The 23,778-nt window shown below is 32.3% G+C and overlaps 1 protein-coding gene across 8 annotated transcripts in view; it reads left to right on the forward strand.

The window, feature by feature from the left end:
* Positions 1 to 23,778, forward strand: part of RICTOR (RPTOR independent companion of MTOR complex 2) — a 138,122-nt gene that overhangs the window by 57,680 nt on the left and 56,664 nt on the right. For 5 of the 8 annotated variants that reach the window (XM_074206786.1, XM_074206787.1, XM_074206790.1 and 2 more), the window contains exons 3-7: positions 1,505 to 1,604; positions 9,968 to 10,032; positions 10,353 to 10,484; positions 11,364 to 11,427; positions 20,395 to 20,521. In XM_074206786.1, coding sequence (XP_074062887.1) covers positions 1,505 to 1,604; positions 9,968 to 10,032; positions 10,353 to 10,484; positions 11,364 to 11,427; positions 20,395 to 20,521 — 488 coding nt within the window. The remainder of the gene's footprint in view (positions 1 to 1,504; positions 1,605 to 9,967; positions 10,033 to 10,352; positions 10,485 to 11,363; positions 11,428 to 20,394; positions 20,522 to 23,778) is intronic. The other 3 variants (XM_074206789.1, XM_074206793.1, XM_074206792.1) reach the window with 1 other exon arrangement.

Below are 23,778 nucleotides of genomic sequence, written 5' to 3' on the forward strand. Positions count from 1 at the left end.
AGAAACCAAGATGTAGTCACTCTGTACTTAGTTCCAGTGTGTACCCTATCAGATTACATATCCTACTTACATTAAGATTTAACATACCAAAAAAAGAGATAGAAATCAGATGAATTTTGTAGTGATTAATTATGTTTTTAAAAAATCTATCTTGAATCCATTTGTAAATATAAGAATAATTGTCAGTAATGCCCTTAAGGTATAATTATCTAAAATTATTTAGTAATTTAACTGAAGTAAACCTTAGTGACAAGAAACTTGGGTTTCTACATTTTTGGCAAAGCTTAAGAGTTTCCAGAAGAGAGAAAATACAAATATGCCTCTCTGAAGAACCTTCCTTGATTCTACTCCAATAAAAAGTGTTCTCTTAACTTAAATTTTCCTATATCAATGACATTTTTACCCATAATAACAGGAGCTTGTTTATAGTGGATAAGTGGTCAAAGAATATGAACAGTTTTCAAAAGAATTGCAAACAATTAACAATATGGATTATTTTTCCAAATCACTTAGAAAAATCAAAATTGAAAGAATCCTGAGGTTTTATTTTATACTTGTAAATATTGACATATTACAAAAGAAAGAAAAATTCTGGAGGGGCTACAGAAAGACATGCAAGTAATAAAATGGTCCATCTAAGAATGGGTTCAGCCATTATAGAAAACAATTTAGAATTAGGAATTGTGTAGTAAACTGCACACCATTTGCCCCAGATATCCCATTAAGAAAGATCAAAATATTAGCCATGGTCCTTTTTGTGATTGCCACAAACAGAATATGAAATGGGTACCCATACAATGTAGAACAATTGAACAAATGGTGGTATATGAATAAGGTGAAATATCATCCCATCATTAAGCATCTGCTGTTTGTCAGGAATTGCTCTAGAATTTGAGGATACAGATACAAAAAATAAAATAGTCCCTATTCTGAAAGTGTTTGCAACATTTGAAAACGGAAGACAAAAAGTACATATCTAAGTATAGTAAAAATAAGAAAAATGCAAATAAATGCTAAGTTAATTACAAAGCAGGGAACAGAATAATAGCAATTGGTAACTTAGAGATAGGGAAGAACCTTAAGAGGTGGAGAAGAGGAAGTAGTGCATTTTATGCAGAGATACTGGAAATGGAAGACCATATTTGAGAAGGTCAGTTTGACTGGATTTCAGAGTGTTTGAATGGGGGGAGGGGCCAAATGAATGAGACTGGTAAAACAGCTTAGGGCCATATTGTGAAGGGCTCCATGGGGAATTGATATTTCAACCTAGAAGCAATAGGAATCTTGAGTTGAAAAGGAGAAGAGGGGTAGCATGATCATTACTATACTTAGATTTGAAGTACTGGCTATGTGTCCCAGTCCAGCCCAAACTAGATTAAAATAATATTGGGAAATATTTTATAAAATAAATAAAAATAGCACAAACTATAAGATGCAAATTCCCTATTTTGTGACTAGAAAATTGTTGTTTAAAAATTATTTTCAAATGTCTCTTCTTTTGCACAGAGCCTTATGATAATTTAAGGGAGATTCTCCAAAATGTGGCCAAATTGCAAGGAGTATCAAATATGAGAAAGTTAGGTCACCTGAATAACTTTACTAAGGTAAGACACTTGGGATTTTCTCCTTCTGATTTGTTGGTGTTATATTAATAAACGTTTTCTAACCTTTTTTGGTAGATTGTCTTAAAATTAGATTGATCCATTAGTTGTTGGAGTTGCTATTTTCATCTCCTTAGTGTCACTTCTAAAAAGAGGATAAATGTTGGTTTTGGTACTTGATTTCAAGAAAAGCTTAAGAAGCACACTAATGCTTTGACCAAAGTTAATTTCCACAAAACTATATACTCCTAATTCTATTAGATTCTGACAGTTAGAATAGTTTGTTATTTACATACAACAGTTATGCTGTAGGCCTATGATCCAGGATAATTTTAGGGGAAACTTGAAGAATGTGAAGTCAGATATAGAAATGTCCCAGGAACCATATTCTAGTTCCCATGATGATCCCTTGAGGGATTCCTGTGAGACTAGTGCTTGGATAATCACCCCAAAAGGTAAAGTTATTTAATGGATTTTCCCTGTAGATAATACTTCAAGAAGCCAGCAAGCCAGCATAACTTGAAGAGCTGAAAACTTCCTATACTTAACCAAAATCCCCAGGGAAGTCCCACAGCCTTCTTCTATCTACCTTCATATAACGAATTTTAGAAGTGAGGTATTTTTAGTGAAATTGTAGCTGCTTTGTCACATCACTCATAAAAAATCAGTTTGTTACTAAATTAAGAAGATATCTTTTTGAAACACATTTTGAAATAGTATATATATTTTATACAGGGAGTCTAGAAAATAAGTAGCATATTAATAATCAAGATATTGGATTTTAAATTTGTAAGGCCAACTTACAGCAGTCAACCAACAAACATTAAGTATTTTTTATATGCCAAACAATGTGTTGAATCCTACATATATAAAAACAGAAAATAAGCAGTCCATACCTTCAAATTTATATTGTCTTGGGGTAGGAGAGAGAGAATATTATTGTATGCACATAAACCTGAAATCTATACAAATTGTATAGTTTTTGCTTTTTTTCTTTTTATCATTATTATTATTATTATTTTGAGAGGGCAACATACTACTGATCAGAGAGGTAGGTGTCATTTGAGTTGAGCTTGCAGAAACTTAGGGATTCTGACAGGTTGAGGTAAAACAAGGAGTGCTTTCCAGCCAAGGGAACAGCCTGGGTAGAGAAACCTAGAAGTGAGAGATAGAATGTTGTGTCTGAGGCCTGTTTGACTGGAACATAGTGTATAAAAGGGAGGTGATGAGTACTAAACTAGGAGCCAGTGTAAAGGACTTTATATGCCAAACCAAGGAATTTATATTTGATTCTAGAGGCAATAGGGAATTGTTGAAAAGGTAAGTGAAATGCTCAGACTTTACTTGAGGAGTATTGCTTGTTAATTCTCTATTAGATGGATTAGAAAGGGTAGAGTTTAGAGACTAGAAGACCATTTTGGAAGGTGTTGTTCCAGTGAAAGTTGTTGGATGTCAGCCTAAATTGATGTCTCTTTGACTGGAGAGAAAGTCAATTAGCTTTTGATGGGAATAATATTGTGGTAGATCCAATGAAGTTTGGCAGCTAATAGACTGAGGAGAAGGGTTCCAAACCTGAATGACTGAAATGATAGTGGTACCTTGTATGTACAGAAATAGAAAAGTTAGGAATAGAAGTGGGTTTTGGGAGTTGGGAGGAGAGTAGTTTTTTTTTTTTTTTATATTGTCAAGATTGAGATGCCTTTGGGATCCCCAGTAGGAAATATCTCCAGTTGGAGATATGAGTTGGAACTCAGGAATGAAATGAGGGCTGGAGATAGAGATATAGATAGAGACATAGATTGATAGATTGATCCAGAGATATCTGTTTAGAAGTCATCTAAAATAATTCAACTCATGGGAGCTGATGAGACTGTTTAAAGTACTTAAATATCTCTGATATTTAACCTACTTTAGAAACAGGTTTATGTTGTATATCAAGACCGAGGAGCTAGCTTGGTATTTGGATTGATTAACTGATAAATATTATTGGTTTTTTGTTTTTGCTTTTTACAAGGCAATGGGGTTATGTGACTTGCCCAAAGTCACACAGATAGGTAATTATTAATGTCTGAGGTCTGATTTGAACTCAGGTCCTCTTGACTCAGGGCTGGTGCTCTATTCCCTGCACCACCTAGCTGCCGCTAATAAATATTATTGGAAGGATCTTTGACAATAAGGTAGGATTTGGTGATATGAATTATATTATAACAGAAATGAGAGTAACTGAGCAACTTTATTTGGGGTTTTCTATATTTTAAAAATAATTTTAAAACTAAAATTTAGTTAATCTTTTCATGTTAATATTAAACAAGTAATAGGAATGACTGGTGGAAAAAATCTCTACTTTTTTAAAATACTAAAAACTTAAATTAAAATTATAAATTTAGTTAATGGAGTTAACATATTTGATCTTACAGTTAGGAATATAGTGAACTATATCTTCTTTTGTTGATTTTTTGCTAGGCAGTGGGATTAAGTGACTTGCCCAAGGTCACACAGCTAGGTTATTATTAAGTGTCTGAGACTGGATTTGAATTTAGGTCCTGCTGACTCCAGGGCACTGGACCACTTAGCTACCCCCCAGTGAATTATATCTTAAGAATTAACATTTCTTTAAATGTACAGGCAGAAATATCTAATAATATGATCCTGTAGCCATGTGCATATTATGCACCCGTGTCTGTTTCCTGACTGCATTTTGGTAGATAAAATGATGTGTAATTGTGGTAGGACAATCTTTTATAGTTTATTAAAATAACTTAAATTCTACATTGAACAATTTTTAATTCTTAGAAATTTTTCACTTGTTAGCATATTCTAAAATTACTTTCTTTGAAACTTTTGAATTTCGTTTTTATTTTAAGAGCATCGAAAAGAATCTTATTTTGAAATAATTTTTATATTAAAAACTCATGCCATAAAGGACAATTAACATAAAATTATTAAGACAGTATCCATACTAGAACCATAATTTTAAAGATTGTTTAATCAATTTGTTTGATGAATATTAAGTATTACAAGTTAATTCTTATTACTTGGAAACTTAACAATAATAGATTTAATATTGTCAGAAAATCTTTATGAATCATAAAATCCAAATTCTGTGTAAATTTTTCTTTTATAGCCCTTTTATATAAGGAATAGATTCATACATATTGATTACATTTATATGTAAAATAAATCAATTATATTCTGCTAATTACCTGAAACAAAATCTTATCCTTAAACAAATGCAAACTATGAACCTATTATTGAAAATCTTAGCTTAATTTTTTTTTTTTGCAAGACAATGAGGTTAAATCGCTTGCCCAAGGCCACTGGGTAATTATTAAGTGCCTGAGGCTGAATTTGAACTCAGGCACTCCTGACTCCAGGGCTGGTGCTCTGTCTACTTTGCCACCTAGCTGCTCTGTTAGCTTAATTTTTTATATGTGGAGGTTAAAAAAAAAGATTGTGTAGCATATTAATTTAAGATAAAATATTCTCTTGATTTAGACCTATAACCATATGGTGGTTTATTGTTAAAATCAATGTCTGCCGTTTCAGGTTATTAAATATTGATTTAGTCTTTTTGTTGCTTAAAAACTTTTTGTTACTTTTGTTACTTAAACTTTGTTACCTATTTAAATAGATAAATGATATCCTTCAGTGAGATGAAATGTGAATGATTAATAGTATGCTTTGAGGATACTTCATGTGATACTTCATTAGGGTATGAAGAATAAAATAGTGGGATATAGCTAACTCATTAAACTTAAGAATCAGAGCTCAACAAAATTTTTTAGATGAGCCCTCTAAAATATTCCTTTGAACTAAAAGTCATACTTCTGCTTTTTTATTTCAAGTTTGTATTTTTTCCCTGTCATGTTTGTGCATAGCAAGTTTTAATTTTCCTGTCAACTTAGGTAATTTGTTAATTTCTTTTTTTTTCTTTTTGATTGTTAATTTCAACCCAGTCCTTGGCAAATGTTAAAAGCCTCAGAATATTAACTAACTGCTGTAAATAGTAAATATGAAGTTTATAAATTTGTCCCATTGCATTTAAATAATTGGTTAAAACATTTGTTATGATTTTCAGATTTTTAATTTACACTTAGGAACCTTGCCTAAGATTGTAGTACATTACCACTAGGTGGCAGTAGGCAACCAGTGTATTGAAATACATATTACAATCCTAAATTACCTGATACATAACTTTCATAAATGTATGATAAAAAATGAAATAGATTTTTCTTACATAGATCAAACTTTTAAAATAAGATTCACATACAGAATTTGGTGCTTTTCATTTAAATTTTAGGAACATAATTCAAAATATTTTATTTCAACTTCCCCTTCCCCATCGAGAAAAAGTAGTAATAATTTTACTTCACTACTGACAGTTTTAAAGGCTAATTTAGTGAGAAGGCTTTTTACGTGCTTGCTTTCTGTTATTGACAGAAAATCTATATCAGGCAAACAAAAATAAGGAAAAAAATATTTTTCTTATCCGAATATAAAACCCAGTGAATTAGTGTCTCTTCATTTAGAGAAGGCAACTTTCCACTGTTGCATCTAAAGTTGTTTTTGAAAGATTTTATTCATTTTGACTTTTGCAATTTTTGCCCTAATCTTGCTCCCCCCCAGCAGTCTGTTGATCTTTACATTGTTTCCATGCTGTGTTGAGAGAGAAATCATATCCTTAAGAAGGAAAAAAATAAAACAGATAGCAAAATTACATAATAAGATAACATTTGTTTTTATTTTTAAATTAAAGGTAATAGTCTTTGGTCTTTGTTTAAACTCCACAGTTCTTTCTCTGGATACAGATGGTATTCTCCATCGCAGATACCCCAAAATTGTACCTGATTGTTGCACTGATGGAATGAGCAAGTCCATTAAGATTGATCATCATCCTCATGTTGCTGTTAGGGTATACAATGTTCTACTGGTTTTGCTCATTTCGCTCAGCATCAGTTCATGCAAATCCTTCCCTGAATTCCCATCCCTCCTGGTTTCTAATGGAACAATAGTGTTCCATGACATCCATATACCACAGTTTGTTACGCCATTCCCCAACTGAAGAACATTCACTTAATTACCAGTTCTTTGCCACCACAAACAGGGCTGCTATGAATATTTTTGTACAAGTTGCATCTTAAGTTTTACTGTTTTTTTCTTTTAGAAGTTTGCCCCTTCTCATCATTTTAGACTAGAGCCAGGTGTAATTGTTTAATAATGTATATGCATTGATTTTTCTAATCAACTCATATTTGACAATTTCAGCATGCTACAGCTTTTGATTCAATGTCTTAGAGGAATAAAGACCAGTTTCTCTTATGCATGACAAAAGCATTTAAACAGATTTGGAAAATACTTTAAGAGGTTTAAATTGATTTTATGACATAGGGAAACCATTTTATTTGTATGCCTCGCTCTAGAAAAGTGTCTTACCTCAAGGTTGCTGGTCATATGCAGCAATCTGCATACTTTTCTCGAGAAATATCTAATCTGTCTTCTAGAGAAATCTTTACTGTTCATTTTCCCATAATATATATATGTGTGTGTGTGTGTATTTTAAAATAATACATTTTTTAAATAGAAGGTGATGTAGAGAGAAGCACAAGTTATCTTTTGATTAAAAAAAGCTTCTAAATTCTGTTATTAAAACTTGGTAACTGATGCTACTGCAGATGCTTTTATTTTGTTTTGTGCTTGGTGAATGTGTTTAGTTTTGAAGTATATTTCCAGATTCACTAGTTTTCTTATTAACTTTCAAGTTTAAGAGTTAAAAATCACGTGTCAGCTTTCTGAGTGCCTTGTTGGGCTCTGGAAGATGCATAGACTTTTATAGTTCTTTTCTGGATTTTGTTTATTTTCTTAAGCATTTAAAAAGATTCAAATATTACTTATTATCAATTACTATATAGTGATTACATTTTATAGTATTACAATATAATACTAATATAATATATAATAATACAAACCTAATAGTTTTACTATTACCAGTTTTTTACAGTATTACAGTATTGCAATAAATTTTTTTTTTAGGTTTTTGCAAGGCAATTGGGGTTAAGTGGCTTGCCCAAGGCCACACAGCTAGGTAATTATTAAGTGTCTGAGGCTGGATTTGAACCCAGATACTCCTGACTCCAAGGCTGGTGCTTTAGCCACTACACCACCTAACTGCCCCCTACAATAATTTTTAAACCCAACATTTTGATTCTTGTGAAGGGAGAGAGAATTGGAGAAGCATATTATTTCAATTGATGTAGACAACTCTTTAGCTTCTTTTCATGTTTTTGTTTATGAAATAGTAAAATTGCACTGAGTTGTAGTTTATTTTGAGTGTCAGTGATAATAAAAATTTATATAAGCAGAATTTTTAAAAACATGGTAGGTACTTTGGGGACAGCTAGGTGGCACAGTGGGTAGATCACTGGCCCTGGAGTCAGGAGTACCTGAGTTCAAATGCAGCCTCAGACACTTAATAATTACCTAGCTGTGTGGCCTTGGGCAAGCCACTTAACCCCAATTGCCTTGCAAAAACCTAAAACAAACAAACAAAAAAACATGGTACTGTGCAAGAAAAATTGAATATGGTTATTATCGTAGGGAAATTTTGAGATTCTAGACTGTCTTCTGAATTACTAAGATTAAAATTCAAGTGATTTTATTTAATATTTGTTGTACTTTGTTATTTTCTTATTGTCAAATTAGTAATATAATTTCTAGTTGAGGCAGAACCTTTCATGTTCTACAAAAGTTCTAGAAAAGCTGTTTTTTTTTTTTTACTTATGCATTACTATTAATACTGGGTAGTAACTACACTGTGGTCTTGTAGATAAAATATTGCTACCATTTTTGTTGTTGTTTTCTGGCAAGAAAAATAGTGCCAAAGTGGAGACAGATACAAAGAAGAGGAAAAAATGTAGTAGAAAAAAATTTTAAATAAATTTGGTGCTCTACTCATTCATCTCTAACCACCAAGTTTTGCTGACAAATGCTGCCACCCCAATATAGAACATAGTCTCTTGCTTGATTTCTAATTTCATTTGTTTATCATGAAGTTTAAGAATTCTATGTGATATGACTATTGGACATGATTCATTCACACATTCATAAAAAAGTCTACCATTCTAATCCTTGCTTATAAAGTTAGAAAATAATTATAACAATTTCATCACAAGAAAAATTTAAGAAACCTTGCTGTTTCATGAACTCTTTTTTTAATATTGAGTGTTATATATTGTCATACCTTATTAGATCAACTAAATTTTACTATGTCAAAGTCATTTCTTTTTTACCTACTGGACTTCTTGATCTGGAAAGAAATTTATGAAAAAAATTATACAAACCATTAAATGGTTTATGGTTCTGATTTCTTCAGCCGTTTAAATGTATAATATTTGTCTACTTAGCATAACTATTTAATTGTACAATATCTATTTATTTAGCATAAGCTGTGTTAATGCTTCATAAGATTACATTCGATTCTTCATTATCATTAAGGACTAGAGCCTTTGTGCTATGAACTCAGTGTCCCTTTCCCCTTTCTTTGCTTCTTGTCTTTAAATCATTCTCAAATGATAGTAAACTTGTGACTTCTCATGGTTTTGCTACTGACATAAATGTACTCAAGCATTTTTTTAAAATTTTGTTTGTAGGTTGTAGTTGCTCCTATTGTTGATATCATTTGGCCAGATTATAGCAATATGATACCATATTGAGCATACTTAATATTCATTGAATTAATTTCTCTTTCTAAGTCTGTTGCATTGAGACTCTTGTAGCAATTAAAAAAACTTCTGTGCTTATGTAAGATAATTATTGCTAAAAGAATATAAATTCTTTGCAGTCAGGGACTTTTTGCTTTTTGTCATTTTATCCCTACTGCCTCATACATTTTAGGTACTTAAAAAAATTCTTACTTAATCAAACTCTGTATTTTAGTTAAATTAAATTAAATTTTAGTTAAATTAAATTTAATTAAAATTAAAACTTAGATGTTTTTCAGAGTATTGTAAGTTTTATTTATGGAAACATTAGGGTTCATTGGTTACATATAAATGTATTGCTTTTCTAGACTAAACTAGAAACCATCAAAATCTAAAAGTTTTGATGTTTCTAAATTGAAAACCAAATGAATTTAAAAATGAATATTTTATGTATTTATCCCAAATGTGGATAAAACTTATTTTTGATTTGAATGTTTTGAGACATGTTTGTATTTATGCATGCATATGTGTGTGTGTATCTTTACATAAAAAGTTGAAAAAAGCAATATTCTACTTGCTATATTGAGTTGTTTCAAGGAAGGTATAGTGTAAAGATTAAAATGTTATATTAATGTGACCTGCTGTTTAAGGGATTTTTTTTCTTGACAGCTTCTTTGTAATATTGGCCACAGTGAAGAAAAGCTAGGTTTTAATTATGAGCATATCATAATATGGTAAGTACCTTGAAGTTTTTTCTGAATTATAATTAGACATTTCAGAATCTATGCATTTTAAAAATGTTGACAGTGTAGTAATACTTAACATATCTGAATTAAAAATAGTTGTAAAAATTAAATACTTTTATTTTATACTTTATAGTGATGAAGAAAATTTAGTGATATTTTATGGTTATGTATTAAAACCAAACACATTCAAGTTTTGACATTTGAAAGTTTCTAGATAATTAGAAAGTTAAGTAAAAGTATCATCTATGGTATCTTATGTACTCTAAATACAGACAACAATGCTCATTTTTGTTTTTTTTTTTCATCAGTTTGCGATTAGCTTTATTGAATGAAGCAAAAGAAGTACGTGCAGCAGGACTACGAGCCCTTCGGTATCTCATCCGAGACTCAACTATTCTGCAGAAGGTGCTAAAGTTGAAAGTGGATTATTTAATAGCTAGGTAAATTTTTTTTACAGTTGCCTTTTTTCTCATATTTTATTTAATGATAGAAATTGTACATAAAGACAATTTTAAAATTTATTTTTTTTAAAGAATTATTTCTTGGTTCTAGGAATCTACGAATTGCTTGTTTGGAATAATAGCAAGCTATAGTGACATGTTAGCACACTATAAATACTTATAGATTATCAAATAAGAATGTTTATATATAGTTTTCTTTTAGAATATTTAAATTTTATAATCTTTTAAAGTCATAGCCATTTTCTTTAAAATACAAAGCTTTAAAATAATGTAAAAATAGTTTAGATGAAATTTGGTTGTGCCTAATTTTTTGGAGTATATAATATCAACATAGATATAATAAATTACAATTTCAGTTTGAATCACATAGGACTTTGACATTTGTAATGGCAGAATTTATACACTCTTTTCTTTTAAATTTGGTCCACATTAATATTCCAAAGTAAACTGCTTCTGGGAAACAAAATATATTTTGGTCTCCAGAGTATTTGAGAGATAGCTTTCAGTGATCGTGAAGTCGGGCCAAAATAGAAGAGTTTTTGTTAACAAGTACCTGATTTCATTGCACAACTTTTTTGTTGACATGTCTATGATACAGTGGTTCTGTAAATTATTTGCAGTATTGTCTCTTAGAAAAGAGATAATTGAATAGAAGTATTTTTTTTACTAGAGATAAAACTATTAACCAATTAAACATTTTGAAAATATTACTTGAATGCCTAAAAACTCAGTAGCAAAAAATTATGTCCTTTTCTTTTTAGTTTGTGTTTTATAAAGATTGATTATCTCAATGTAGAACTAACTTGCTTATACCAAGAAAATGCTGTCGAATTGAAATTTTACTTATTTATATCTTAGGTGCATTGACATACAACAGAGCAACGAGGTAGAGAGGACGCAAGCACTTCGATTAGTCAGAAAGGTATGCCAACTGTTCTGTGCATTTTTTTTCCATTATAAAATATTAAGCATTTACTATATGAGTGTGTGTGTGTGCGCGCGCGCATAACAGGCACTGTGTTAAGTTTTGGGGAAACATTGAAAAGCAAAAATAGTCCCTACTCTTAAGGTACTGAGATTCTTTTGAGATAGACAACCTGAAAATGTTTCATATATTTTATAGTTCACATATAAGACATAGAGTAGATGGGAGATAATTATTTCTATACACTTTTGATAAAGGTGTAGGAAGGCTTTTTATAATCACTGCTTCCTTATTTTTCATTTAGGAATTTATATATAAATAATAATGTTAATATTTTATTTTCCCCAATCAGGTGTAAAAAACAGTTTTTAACAATTATTGCTTTTTTTTTTAAATTTTGAGTTCCAAATTCTATCCCTCTTTTCCTCCTTTCTCCTCTTCCTGAGATGGTAAAGCAGTCTGATACAGATAATATGTGTAATCATGTAAAACATTTCCACATCAGTTATTTTGCAAAAGAAAATTTGAAAAGCATGAGGAAACGAAAGAAAAAATGAAAAACAGTATGCTTCAATCTATATTCAGATGCCATCAATTTTTTCTCTAGAGGCAAATAACGTTTTTCATCATGAACCCTTTGGAATTGTTTTAGATCATTGTGTTACTGAGTATCTAAATCGTTCACAATTGTATAATATTGCTATTATATACAATGTTCTCTTGGCTCTTCTCACTTCACTCTGTCAGTTCATGTAACTCTTTCCAGGTTTTTCTGAAATCATCCTGCTTATGTATATGTATATGTGTGTGTGTGTGTGTACTAATACTCCAACCTGTTCAGTCATTCCTCAATCGATAGTTATTTCCAATTCTCTGTTATTACCAAAAAATTGCTAAAATATTTTTGTACAAATAGGTTATTTTCTCTCTTTTTGGAATATATATATATATGTAGTGGCATTGCTGGATCAAAGAGTATACACAGTTTTACATATCCCTTTGTACATAGTTCCAGATTTTCTCTAGAATGGTTAAATCAGTTCACAACTCCACCAACAGTGAATTAGCATTGGTGCATTTTTAGTTCCTGACTCTTTCATTGAAGTAGTTTTCTCTGATACTAGCACTTGACAGAAGGAATTTCCATACTGCTATTTCCCTATCTTGATGTGATCATAGTACTAAACCTCTTATCCCCCTTTTCATTCTTCCCATGCTGACCAAATCATTATATTTTATGATAGTATTAAAATTGGATCTGTTATACTGGGAAGTGAATTATAACCAAGAGGCAATTGAAAGTTTTTTAACTGAGGAATAACATGATCATATCTGTACCTAAGGCAGATTATTATTTAGAATGCATTGAAGGGAGGAGAGGTTGAAAGCAAATCTTTCATTACAAAAGCTATTCATTATAAAGCTGTAACAGGAGATGAAGAGGTGTGAAACACTTTGTAGCAGGACAACTGACAAGATATAATTTTTTGTTTGTTTTTTTGCAAGGCAATAGGGTTAAATGACTTGCCCAAGGTCATATAGCTGGGTAATTATTGTGTCTGAGGTTGCATTTTAACTCAGGTCCTTCTGCCTCCAGGGCTGGTGCTCTATCCACTGCACCACCTAGCTGGCAGCCCCCCACCTCCATGTAGTTTTTAATATGGAAGAAGAATGAAGGATGATTTAAAGGTTGCAGCTATGAATAATTAGGAAGACTTTAGTTTCTGTGACATTAAAACAAAGTTTTGGAGGGAAAGAATGGATTTAGAGGGAAAAAATTATGAGTTTCACTTTGGATATGTTGAGTTTGAGATCCCTTTGTTCACACAAGCTAAAAGAGAGACAGTAGAGGATAGGGTAAACTAATGTTGAGAATTGTTGGGGTGGCTAGGTGGTGCAGTGGATAGAGCACCAGCTCTGGAGTCAGGAGTACCTGATTTTCAAATCCAGCCTCAGACACTTACTAATTACCTAGCTGTGTGGCCTTGGGCAAGCCACTTAACTTCATTGCCTTGCAAAAAAACTTAAAAAAAAAAGAATTGTTAAGACAGGGAGAACAATTGGACAGGAAAGCAAAGATGCAAGAGCAGTTATATGTGAATTGACCAACAATATGTTCAGGATTATGGAGAGAAAAATGAGACCATACCAAGAGTGAAAAATTTTGAGAACAAATGGCCATGTCCTACAAGCAATTGATTAAATATATGGGCTAGAATTAAAGAGAGAGATGAGAGCCAAATTTGAGGACCATTTGTTTTGTCATAGATTATTAAGGAGAGAATGTAGAGAGAAGTGAGAGTTGAAGAGAGACCCTTGGAGTGAGTAGCAAAGGAGGCTTGAGTTTTCACATAGGTAGGATAAGAATGTGGTGCCACTGAAGCCTGGCGAGAAAGAGAGTATCTAGAAGCAGGGAGAAGTCAACTGTGTTAGAAGCTGCTGAGGTTCAAGAAACATGAGGACTGAGAATGAGTCATTAGATTAAGTATTGGAAGTCTTGGGTAGAAGAGTTTCAGCAGAGTTACTTTGGTGTGTTTGGAAACCTGAGGAACCGAAAGCAGTAAAGAATAGAGAACAGAACTTTTTCTAGGAGTTTATTGGTTAGTCAATTAATAAACATTTATTATGTGCCAGGCACTGTGCTAAGCTCTGGACTAAAGAAGTGCAAAAGAGTTCTTTCCCTGTAGGTGTTTACAATCTAATGTTAGTAGATTGATGGCATGCAAACAAGTGATATATAAAGCAAATTATATATACAGGATAAATAGTTATTAGAAAAGGCACTGGGGTTAAGAGAGAAGACTTTCTTAGGTCAGATTTTAGTTGGACTTCATTCTCTGGAAGTAGATAATATTTTTCATCATAAGTCCTTTGAAATTGTATTGATCAATCTAGCTAAGTCAGTGTTGATCATCATTACAATATTGTTACAGTATACAGTGATCTCTCATTTCTGTTCATTTTACTTTATATTCATTTAAATCTCAGGTTTTTCTGAAACTATCCCCCGTATTTCTTAAAGCATAATAGTATTTCACAACATATTTATACCATAACTTACTCAGTTGCTGGGTATCCCCTCAATTTCCAGTTCTTTGCCACCACAAAAAAAACTGCTATAAATATTTTTGAACAAATAGATCTTTTCCCTTTTTCTTCTCTTGGTATTGCTGGATCAACACAAACATATACACAGTTTTATAGCCCTTTGACTGTAGTACCAAATTGTTCTCCAGAATGGTTAGACCAGTTTGAAACTCCATCAGCAGTTCATTAGTGTACCTATTTTCCATTATCCCTTCCAGATTATGTAATTTCTGATAGGTGTGAAGTAGTGGTCATGGTTATTTTAATTTGCATTTTTCTAATCAATTGTGATTTAGAGCATTTTTATATGACTATAGGTAGATTTGAATTCTTCCTCTGAAAACTGACTGTTCATATGCCATGATCAATTTATCAACTAAGGAATGGTTCTTATATTTATAAATTTGCCTCAGTTTCCTACATATTTGAGAAACTATGTCTTTATCAGAAAAAAATTGTGCTGTCAAAATTTTGATAATTCCTTTACCTTCTATGATACCTTTTATCAAAATGTAGTTTCCCTGATTATCTCTTTTAGTTAGGTTTTTAAAATAATAAATATTTTAATTTATTTTTCCAATTACATGCAGAGATAGTTTTCAACAATTACTTTTTCCTGAGGCTTTGAGTTTCACATTTTTTTCTCGCCCTCTCTTCCCCTCCCCCTGATAGAAAGCAGTGTTCATACATGTATAATTATGCTAAATACATATCCATAATAATCTTGTGTGAAAGATGAATCAAATCAAAAAGGGGAAATAAAACCCCATAATGCATAAAGCAAATTTTAAAAGTTAAAAAAAAGTAAGCTTTTGTTTGTATTCTGATTCTATTGTTTCTTCTATGAAGTGGTTTTTTTTCTATTATGTCAGCTAGAATTGTCTTTCATTATTATATTACTTGAGAGCAGTTGCTCTTAGTATGTCCAATGTTCTTCAGGTTCTGCTCACTTAACTCATTATTAGTTCATGCAAGTATTTCCAGGCTTTTCTGATTTCTTTCTTTTTTGAAAAAAATTTATTTTTTCAATTACATGCAAAGGTAATTTTCAACATTCATCTGTCTACAAGTTTATGGGTTCCGCTTTTCCTACCATCTTCTTTTCCCTCTACCCTCCCCATGGCAGTGAATAGTCTGTAAAAGTTGTACTTAAACATTTGTGTTTAACATATTAACTTATTAGTCATGCTGTGAAAGAGAAATTATAACTAAGGGGGAAAGAAATCATGAGAAAGGGAAAAAATCCTATTTGTATTTACATTTATGATTGTAACCTCTATTTCCCTCCATGCTCTCTTCCCCATTTATACTTTTTTCCTTTCCTTTCCCCTTATTTCTCCTCACCAAGATTTTACTTCTGACTGCTGCCTCTTGATCAGCTTTTCATTCTATTAACCCTTTTCCCTTTCCTACTCCCATTTCCCATTTGGCTTTTCTTTTAGCTTTTACTTTTGTTCTCCCTTTTATCAATCTCTTCTTTCCCTTTCTTTAAACAGTATTTGTTAACAAAGCAATAATCAAAAATAATAACCATTGATAGTTGCTAGTCTGATGGTGTGGAGGGGAAGATCACTTTATTGGCTGAATGGAGTATGGATTGGAGTTAGGAGAGACTTGAGGCAAGCAGATCTACCAGTAGCTTGTTGCAGGTATCAAGTTGTGAGGTGATGAGTGCCTGCAGTATAATGGTGGCAGTATCAGAGGAGGGAAGGGAGAGTATTTGAGACATGGTGAAGAATCCAGGATGACTTCTAGAATGTGAGCCTGAGGGACTGAGGGAAAGATTGTAAATGGCAGGTAGGAGTGGGAAAGAATTTAGGGGGAAAGATAATGAATTGTTTTGGGGGTACATATGTTTATGATGTCTACTGGACATCCAGTTTGAGATGTCAGGCAATTGGAAATTCAATTTTGGAGGTCAGCAAAGAGATTGGGGCAAGAAAGGTAGACTTGAAAACACCATCAGAATAGAGATGATAATTAATTCCTTGAAAGCTGATGAGATCTCCAGATGAAGTAATACAGTGGAGAAGAGAAGATTCAGAGTAAGAACCCTGAGGGACACCTATGATTAGAGGGTGGTATCTGGAGCTGGATCCAGTGAAGAGACAGAGAAGTGTTCAAATAAATAATAAGAAAACTAGGAGAGAGTGATATTATCCTGAAATCTTAGTGTCAAGGAGGAGAGAATGATCATCAGAGTCAAAGGCTGCAAAGAAGTCAAGAAGAATGAAGATTGAGAAAAGGTCATTGAATTAGGCAACTAAGGGATTGTTAAAAACTTTGGAAAGAGCAGTTTCAATGAAATGATTAGGTCAGAAGCCAGATTTGAAGGGGTTAAGAAGAAAATGACACAGGTGAGAAAGTGGAGACAATTCCTATAGCTGACCTTTTTAATTTGTTTAACTATGAAGGACAGAAGAAATAGAATGATAATTAGCAGGGAGAGGTCAAGATAGGGGACTCTGGGCATGTTTGTGAGCAGTAGAGAGATTGAAAATAAGCGAGGGGGCAGCTAGGTGGCGCAGTGGATGGAGCACCGGCCTTGGAGTTATGAGCATCCTGAGTTCAAATTCAACACTTAATAATTGCCTAGCTGTGTGACTCTGGGCAAGTCAGTTAACCCCATTGCCTTGAATTTAAAAAAAAAAATGAGTGAGAATGGGAATGACTCAGTTGTAGTCTATTTGAAAAGATAGGACAGCATGCAATCACTTGAACAAGTAGAGGGATTAAGATAAGGACCTTGGGCTCTGAAGAGTAGCTATCAGATTTTGATTAGGTGTAGATATGAATAGTATAAACCTCAAAGAGAGGTTGTAAAAGAAAAGAATTGATTAAAAAAAACAGTTTGAGGAAAAAGTGGAAGGGTCAGGTGAAGATTTTTGTAAAGTTATAGGCATGTTATTTAGGAGGAAGGAAGAAATCAGCAGTCAGGTAACTGATATGGAGTGATATAGTTTCCAGCTGAGAATATTTAATGAAATGGGAGATCATGGTATTGAAGAGGACATCATGTAGTCTCCAAAGGGGGGGGGGAGAAGAACAGACTATTAAATCTTTAGTAACAGATCCAAATGGAATGGTTTAGATAGATGAAATAAGCTTCAAAGGAAGAACGAGATTAGTGAGTAAATATAGGGCCATAGATTTAGATCCAAAATTCCTCTTATCCAGCTCTAAGCTTAAAGAAGAAACTAAAGCTCAGAGTGACATACTTAAGGTTATATAGTAAACTGTGAAGCTAGAATTTGAATCATAGCCCTGTGGTTTCAAAATACATTCTCACTGTGACTCCCCCTCCCCATCTCCCCAGCCTTTTTCCCCTCCCAACATATCTCAGTGAGTATGACCTAGATAAATATCTTAACTGAGTAGCTTAGAGATAATAGTGAAGTAGGTAAGAGAACCAGGAAAATGCTATCTCTCAAAAATCTGGAGAGAAAGTGAGTATCAAGAACAAGATGCAGTCAAAAACTACAAAAAAAGTCAAAAAGAATGAGAATTAAGAAAAGGTCATTACATTGGTAATTAAATATTGCAGAGATATTTAATAAATGATTGGAGGTGGTAATTAATCTTTGGTAAACTTGAAAAGTACGATTTCAGTTCATTGATAAGGTTGTAAGCCAGACTTCAAGTTATTAAAGAGTAGGAGATAAGGAAAAAAATATTTTAGAAAGTATAGATAACTTTTTCCAGGAGTTTGACTTTGTAAGGAACAAGATATAGAAGAGTGTCTTTCCGAATTGGTAGAATCAAGTCAGGTTTTTTAAGGATAGAAGAAATCTGGCTTTGTTTATAAGTATTAGTAAATAGAATAAAGAGTTTTAGAATTAGGGAGTAAGGGATTGATTGAAGGCACAAGATTTTGGAGGAATCAGGAGAATATGCGATTAAGGATATAATTAGAAAGATTGTTATTTGCAATTGCTTCTTCCACTGAGACTGGAGTACCTATAGAGAGTCAACAGCTGGGTGGTGCAGTAGATAGAACAACCACCCTGGAGTCTGGAGGATCTGAGTTCAAATCTGGATTCAAACAGTTGACTCTTAACTAGCTATGTGATCTTGGGCAAGTCACTCAATAGCTGGCATCCAGGTCCATCTCCAGTTGTCCTGATTCATATCTGGTTCCTGAACCCAGATGACTCCGGAGGATAAAGAAAGAGACTTGGTGATAAACTCAAATCCAATTCACATGCTTGTCATGGCATCATGTCCCTGATGTCATGATCTTCTTCAAGAACAAAGGACAAGCATCATCTCTGTAGAGAGACTATAGAATGACGTTTTATGATTATATGGAATGTTTAGTTAGAGAAAAAGGGAAACTCACACCTTGTTTTTTTTTTTTCCATTAAAGTATTTATTAAGAATATCTGATGTGTGGGGCGGCTAGGTGGCATAGTGGATAAAGCACCGGCCTTGTAGTCAGGAGTACCTGGGTTCAAATCCAGTCTCAGACACTTAATAATTACCTAGCTGTGTGGCCTTGGGCAAGCCACTTAACCCCATTTGCCTTGCAAAAACCTGGAAAAATATATATATATATATATATATCTGATGTGGAAGAGGAAGGCTATGGGGTAGGAATATTGAGAGAAGATTAGAATGAAGATGGAGAGTGAGATAGTAAGTCATGAAGGATAGATGTGCAACAACAGAAAGAGAAATATGGAAGTTATTTGATCTGTTGTACACTAATATAACCAGATTACATTAGCTCTAATTTTATGGGGTTTTTTTAGTCAGATTTATGTTAAGAAAATATTTTGGTAACAATTTGTAGATAAATTTTATAAGGACAAACTTTATCAGACATTCAGTTTTAAGACTACTGACATAATCCAGAAAAGAGATTTTTAAAAAATGAAACAAAAAGCTTAAATTAAGGTTTTTTTTAACTGTGAAAACACAGTTAGATTATGGTTTAAAGAAATATTATGGAGTTAGAAGCAAGAGACTTTAGCAACTGATTGAATGTTAATCCAATCAGACAAATTGGAAGATGTCAAAGCAGGGTTTGAAGCTTAAGTAATAGTGAGGATAGCTGTCCCATTAATAAAAAGACAGATGCCAAGATGGGATTGCAGTTTTGACTGGTGTGACAGGAAGCACATATTTATTTATTTTTTTTTTAAGGTGCTGATGAGCTATCCAGGATGCAGTGTACAACAGGTAGTAAATGTGGTTAGAAAAAAAAAATATGTTGTATGAGTCTGTTAGTTAAATCTTTAGAACAGTGGGAGAAAGCAAAAGAAGAGGCAGTTTTTAGTGGATCGGGGAGAAAGAGGAAACAAAACTGCCTCATTTATATAACCTTTCTTTACCTATCCTGACTTTGGTTTCTTCATCTATTAAAAAATGAGGGAGTTGGATTCATTTGTCTCTAAGGAAATCTATGAGCCTATGGTAAAGGAATTTTCTCTGGAATAACAATGTCCTCAGTATAATATAGTTACCCTTAAATATATGACAATGGAAAATTTTTTACTGTAGCATATATATGAATAATATTTCTATAAACAAATATTATGTACAAATATGTCCTTAAGCTGAATATTGTGCTAGGCAGATTCTCAAGAAATTCTTTTTGATCCAAAGAGTTGAGATTTGAAATGAAGAAATGAGACAGTTTTTTGTGAGGAAAAGGTTCTGTTCAGTTATTTGTTGTTAAAAAAATTCACTGATTATACTTTTATCTTTTTAAAGTCCCATGTTTGAGACAGAGCAGAACATAAACATTCTTAACATACATTGCTGAAGTATTGTACTAGGAATGGAACATGTTATTTAAATCTTAAAATACAGTAATAAAGGAATTAATTCCCTTTTCTGACTTACTTCTCTCTCTTTCCTCTGTCCTCTTTATAGATGATCACTGTGAATGCTTCCCTGTTTCCCAGCTCAGTTGCCAACTCATTGATTGCTGTTGGAAATGATGGCCTTCAGGAAAGAGATAGAATGGTTCGGGCATGTATTGCCATTATCTGTGAACTGGGTAAGAATTATGTACAAACAGAATAAAAGTGTGATGCTTTTTAAAGTGTTTCATATTTCTGTTATTTAAAAAGGTAAATTCTTTAGTCATAGTAGTAATAATATACATGAAAAAATGGTAAGAGCTGTGATAGATGAAATAGTCATTCTGAAATAGTCATTCTTCAGTAGATCAGATATTCTATCTGAAATATACTGGTAAATATCTCCAAACTGTCTAATTTCTATATTAAATAAATTCTTTTGACTTGGAATCTGATGTTGAAGACTCAATTGGTCACTATTATAAAAGAATAAACTAATAATACCTAATATATTCATAAAGTGATAAATTAGGAACATGAAAATACTTCTTCCAAAAGTAAGAGTTAAAGAAATGGAAAAAAATTGCTATTTTTTTGCATTGCCTTATGAAAAGTGACTATAAAGTAATGAAGATGACTTATGATATTACTAGAAGAATCAAAAAAGATCTAGTTTGATCTTGAAGTAGTAGCATTTCAAAAATCCATTGGTCTTTATCTGCCTAGTGGTGAAGGTCAGCATAAAAATAATTGCTCATTATTTAGAGCAAAGAATTAATGTAAGATATTTTTAAAATACTAACTGAAATAAAATAGAAAAAAACGATCAAGAATTCCTGACTCACTCAAAATATTCAAAGAAGGTAGTGAAAATATCAACAATAATACCTGACTTGGTCATCAGTTAACCCACAGAATTAAATGAAAATGGTAAAAGGAAAAAAACAGGAAAAGCCCTCCTTCATAGTAAGGATTAAACTGAGAATTATGATTGAAGAGTTATATTTCAGTGAAGAAATTGATTCACAGTTATTACGTCAGGAAACAATGTAAATATCTGCGAAGATTGTGCCATTCAATTTGGAAGATAACAGACACTGCAAGATTGGTCAAAATTTGTCTTTTAAGGAAAGCTAATCAAAGCAACTTTTTTTAAAAAGGAAATTAATAACTGCTGGTCATATCTTTCTGGTATGACCCAGAAACAAAGCATCAAAATCTAATGTACAAATCATCAATTTTCCTGAGACTCAAAGACTGTCAACATATCATAGCCAAAAAAATGAGGACTTTAATTTTTTTGCATTGCTACATAGTGCTTCCATTAGTATAGCCTTTCCATATGTTAGAAGTGTGTCCTGTGATGCTGAATCAAAGTCATACATATTGTATGAAAATATTCATTCTACCTAGTTTTATGAGTGGATCATTATGTACTCTTGGGCTTCTATCCAAAACCATTTGACCTATTTATTATTTATAGTTATTTCAGTGGCAAGTGAGCTCCTTATAAAACTCAACTCCACTTTCTTGAGGTACTTCCTTATTTGATAACAAATCACTTTTTCTCACTCAATATTTCAAGAAAGAAGGGAATGTTATGCCACCTTTTTCAACCATTATTAAGTAAAGTTTGCTGATAACTCATAGTAACAATATTCAGAAATAAAGTTTGAAATGTTAACTCTTACCCAGTACAAGTTATTTGCCATTTCTCACTTTTTAAAAAGTAATGTCATCTCAGGCAGAAAACTCAAGATTATCTAGGTTTTAGTCCTAGTTCCTCTTACTAAATTATTTGTATCATTTGGAGCAAATTGTAACCCCTCAGTCCCTATTTCTTTATTTCTTAAAAGGCACATTAGGCTGTCTTGCCTTCATCATAGAATTCTTGTTAGGATAAAATGAAGTAACGTGCATGAAATCCATTTGAAAGCTGCAAAATAAAATATAAATGCTAACAGGTTTTATTATTTACTTATATGGTATCCCTTCTGAAGGATCGCTAAAGAGGTTGTGAGGTATAGTAGAAATAGCATTGATTCTGAAATCAGATGACTTAAATTCAGTCCTTGCTTGATCTTAGTTTCCTCAACTATAAAAAGAGGGACTGAGTAGACTCTAGTCTTCCAGCCTTAGATCTGTGATCCTATGATCTTTTGTTATATGAATCTTTCATATTACTTCTACAGGCCTAATTTAATGCTTCTCGCTTACATTAATTTCTCTTTTTCTGTTAAAAATCCTGTTCATGGCTAAGCATTGCTTAGACTTGGTCAGTTACATAAGTTTTTAGAACTAGAGGCAGCTAAATTTTCTCCTTTTTTGAGGCATTTCCCCCAAACTATACAGCCTAAATTACCATGCTTGTCTAGCTTAATTGAAATTTAAAACAGTATGAGTTTTTCTTTTTCCTATTTCTCTTTTTCCTCTATGGTCCTCTTAGAACAGGAATTAAGTGACTGCCCATTCTTCTAAAAGCTTTCTATGTTCTTGGAAGTATAGAAATATCTGGAGTTTATTTGATTAAGTCATCTTTTCTTGAATACTTTTTACTTCCTCTGTTCACAAATGTATTCATTCATACCATGAAAGTTGACAAAAAGACTAATATATGACATGGAAGGGCTAATATAATGTAGCAAAGCACAGGCATTACTACATATTGAAAAATTCACGAGACAGATATTATAAGGCATTGTTCATGTGGAATTTATTCTACTGCATCAATCATTAAACGTTTCATGTAGAAATGCTGACATTTTTAAAAAAAATTTGTAATGTATAAAGAGTGAAGCATGGCTCAGTGATTGGCTTCTTCACCATGACTATATTCTAACTTATAGTGAATTTTCTGTGAAAAAAAAAAAAGATTTTGACCCCCAAATAGTATTACTCAGCTTAATCCACCCACCTTATTTACCAGACGTGGCTCCAAGTGACTCTTGGCTGTTTCCAAAAATCAAATCCACCCTAAAAGGATGAAAATTTGTCACCATTGAAAATATTCAAAGAATGTGATGAAGGCTTTGAAGGCATTTCCAAAAGAGGAGTTAAAAATGCTTTGAGCAGTGGCCTGCAGCATTGGATAAATATATAGCCTTCCAAGGTAATTTCTTTGAAGGGGACAAAACTTTTTGATTTGTAAGGTCTCTGGTATATTAAATCACTAGCATTACTTTATAGTCACACCTCATATGGACTGATTTATTACATCTCAGATCATGTATTGAACTAAAATAATTGCCATTTTTGTCTAAAAGGATCTTTTGCTGTCTCACATAAATATTTTATTATTAATATTTAAAATATAGTTTCCAAGTTTCACATAATCTTTAAATTTATCTGCAATACACTTTAGCATCTCTGGGCAAAAAGGTCTTTGTTTTTGAGTCATCCATTTTGATACATACTCAGCATAATTATAATTATCTTTTTATTACTTATATATCTA

This window comes from Macrotis lagotis, chromosome X, assembly GCF_037893015.1.
Source record: "Macrotis lagotis isolate mMagLag1 chromosome X, bilby.v1.9.chrom.fasta, whole genome shotgun sequence".
Classification (NCBI taxonomy): domain Eukaryota; kingdom Metazoa; phylum Chordata; class Mammalia; order Peramelemorphia; family Peramelidae; genus Macrotis; species Macrotis lagotis.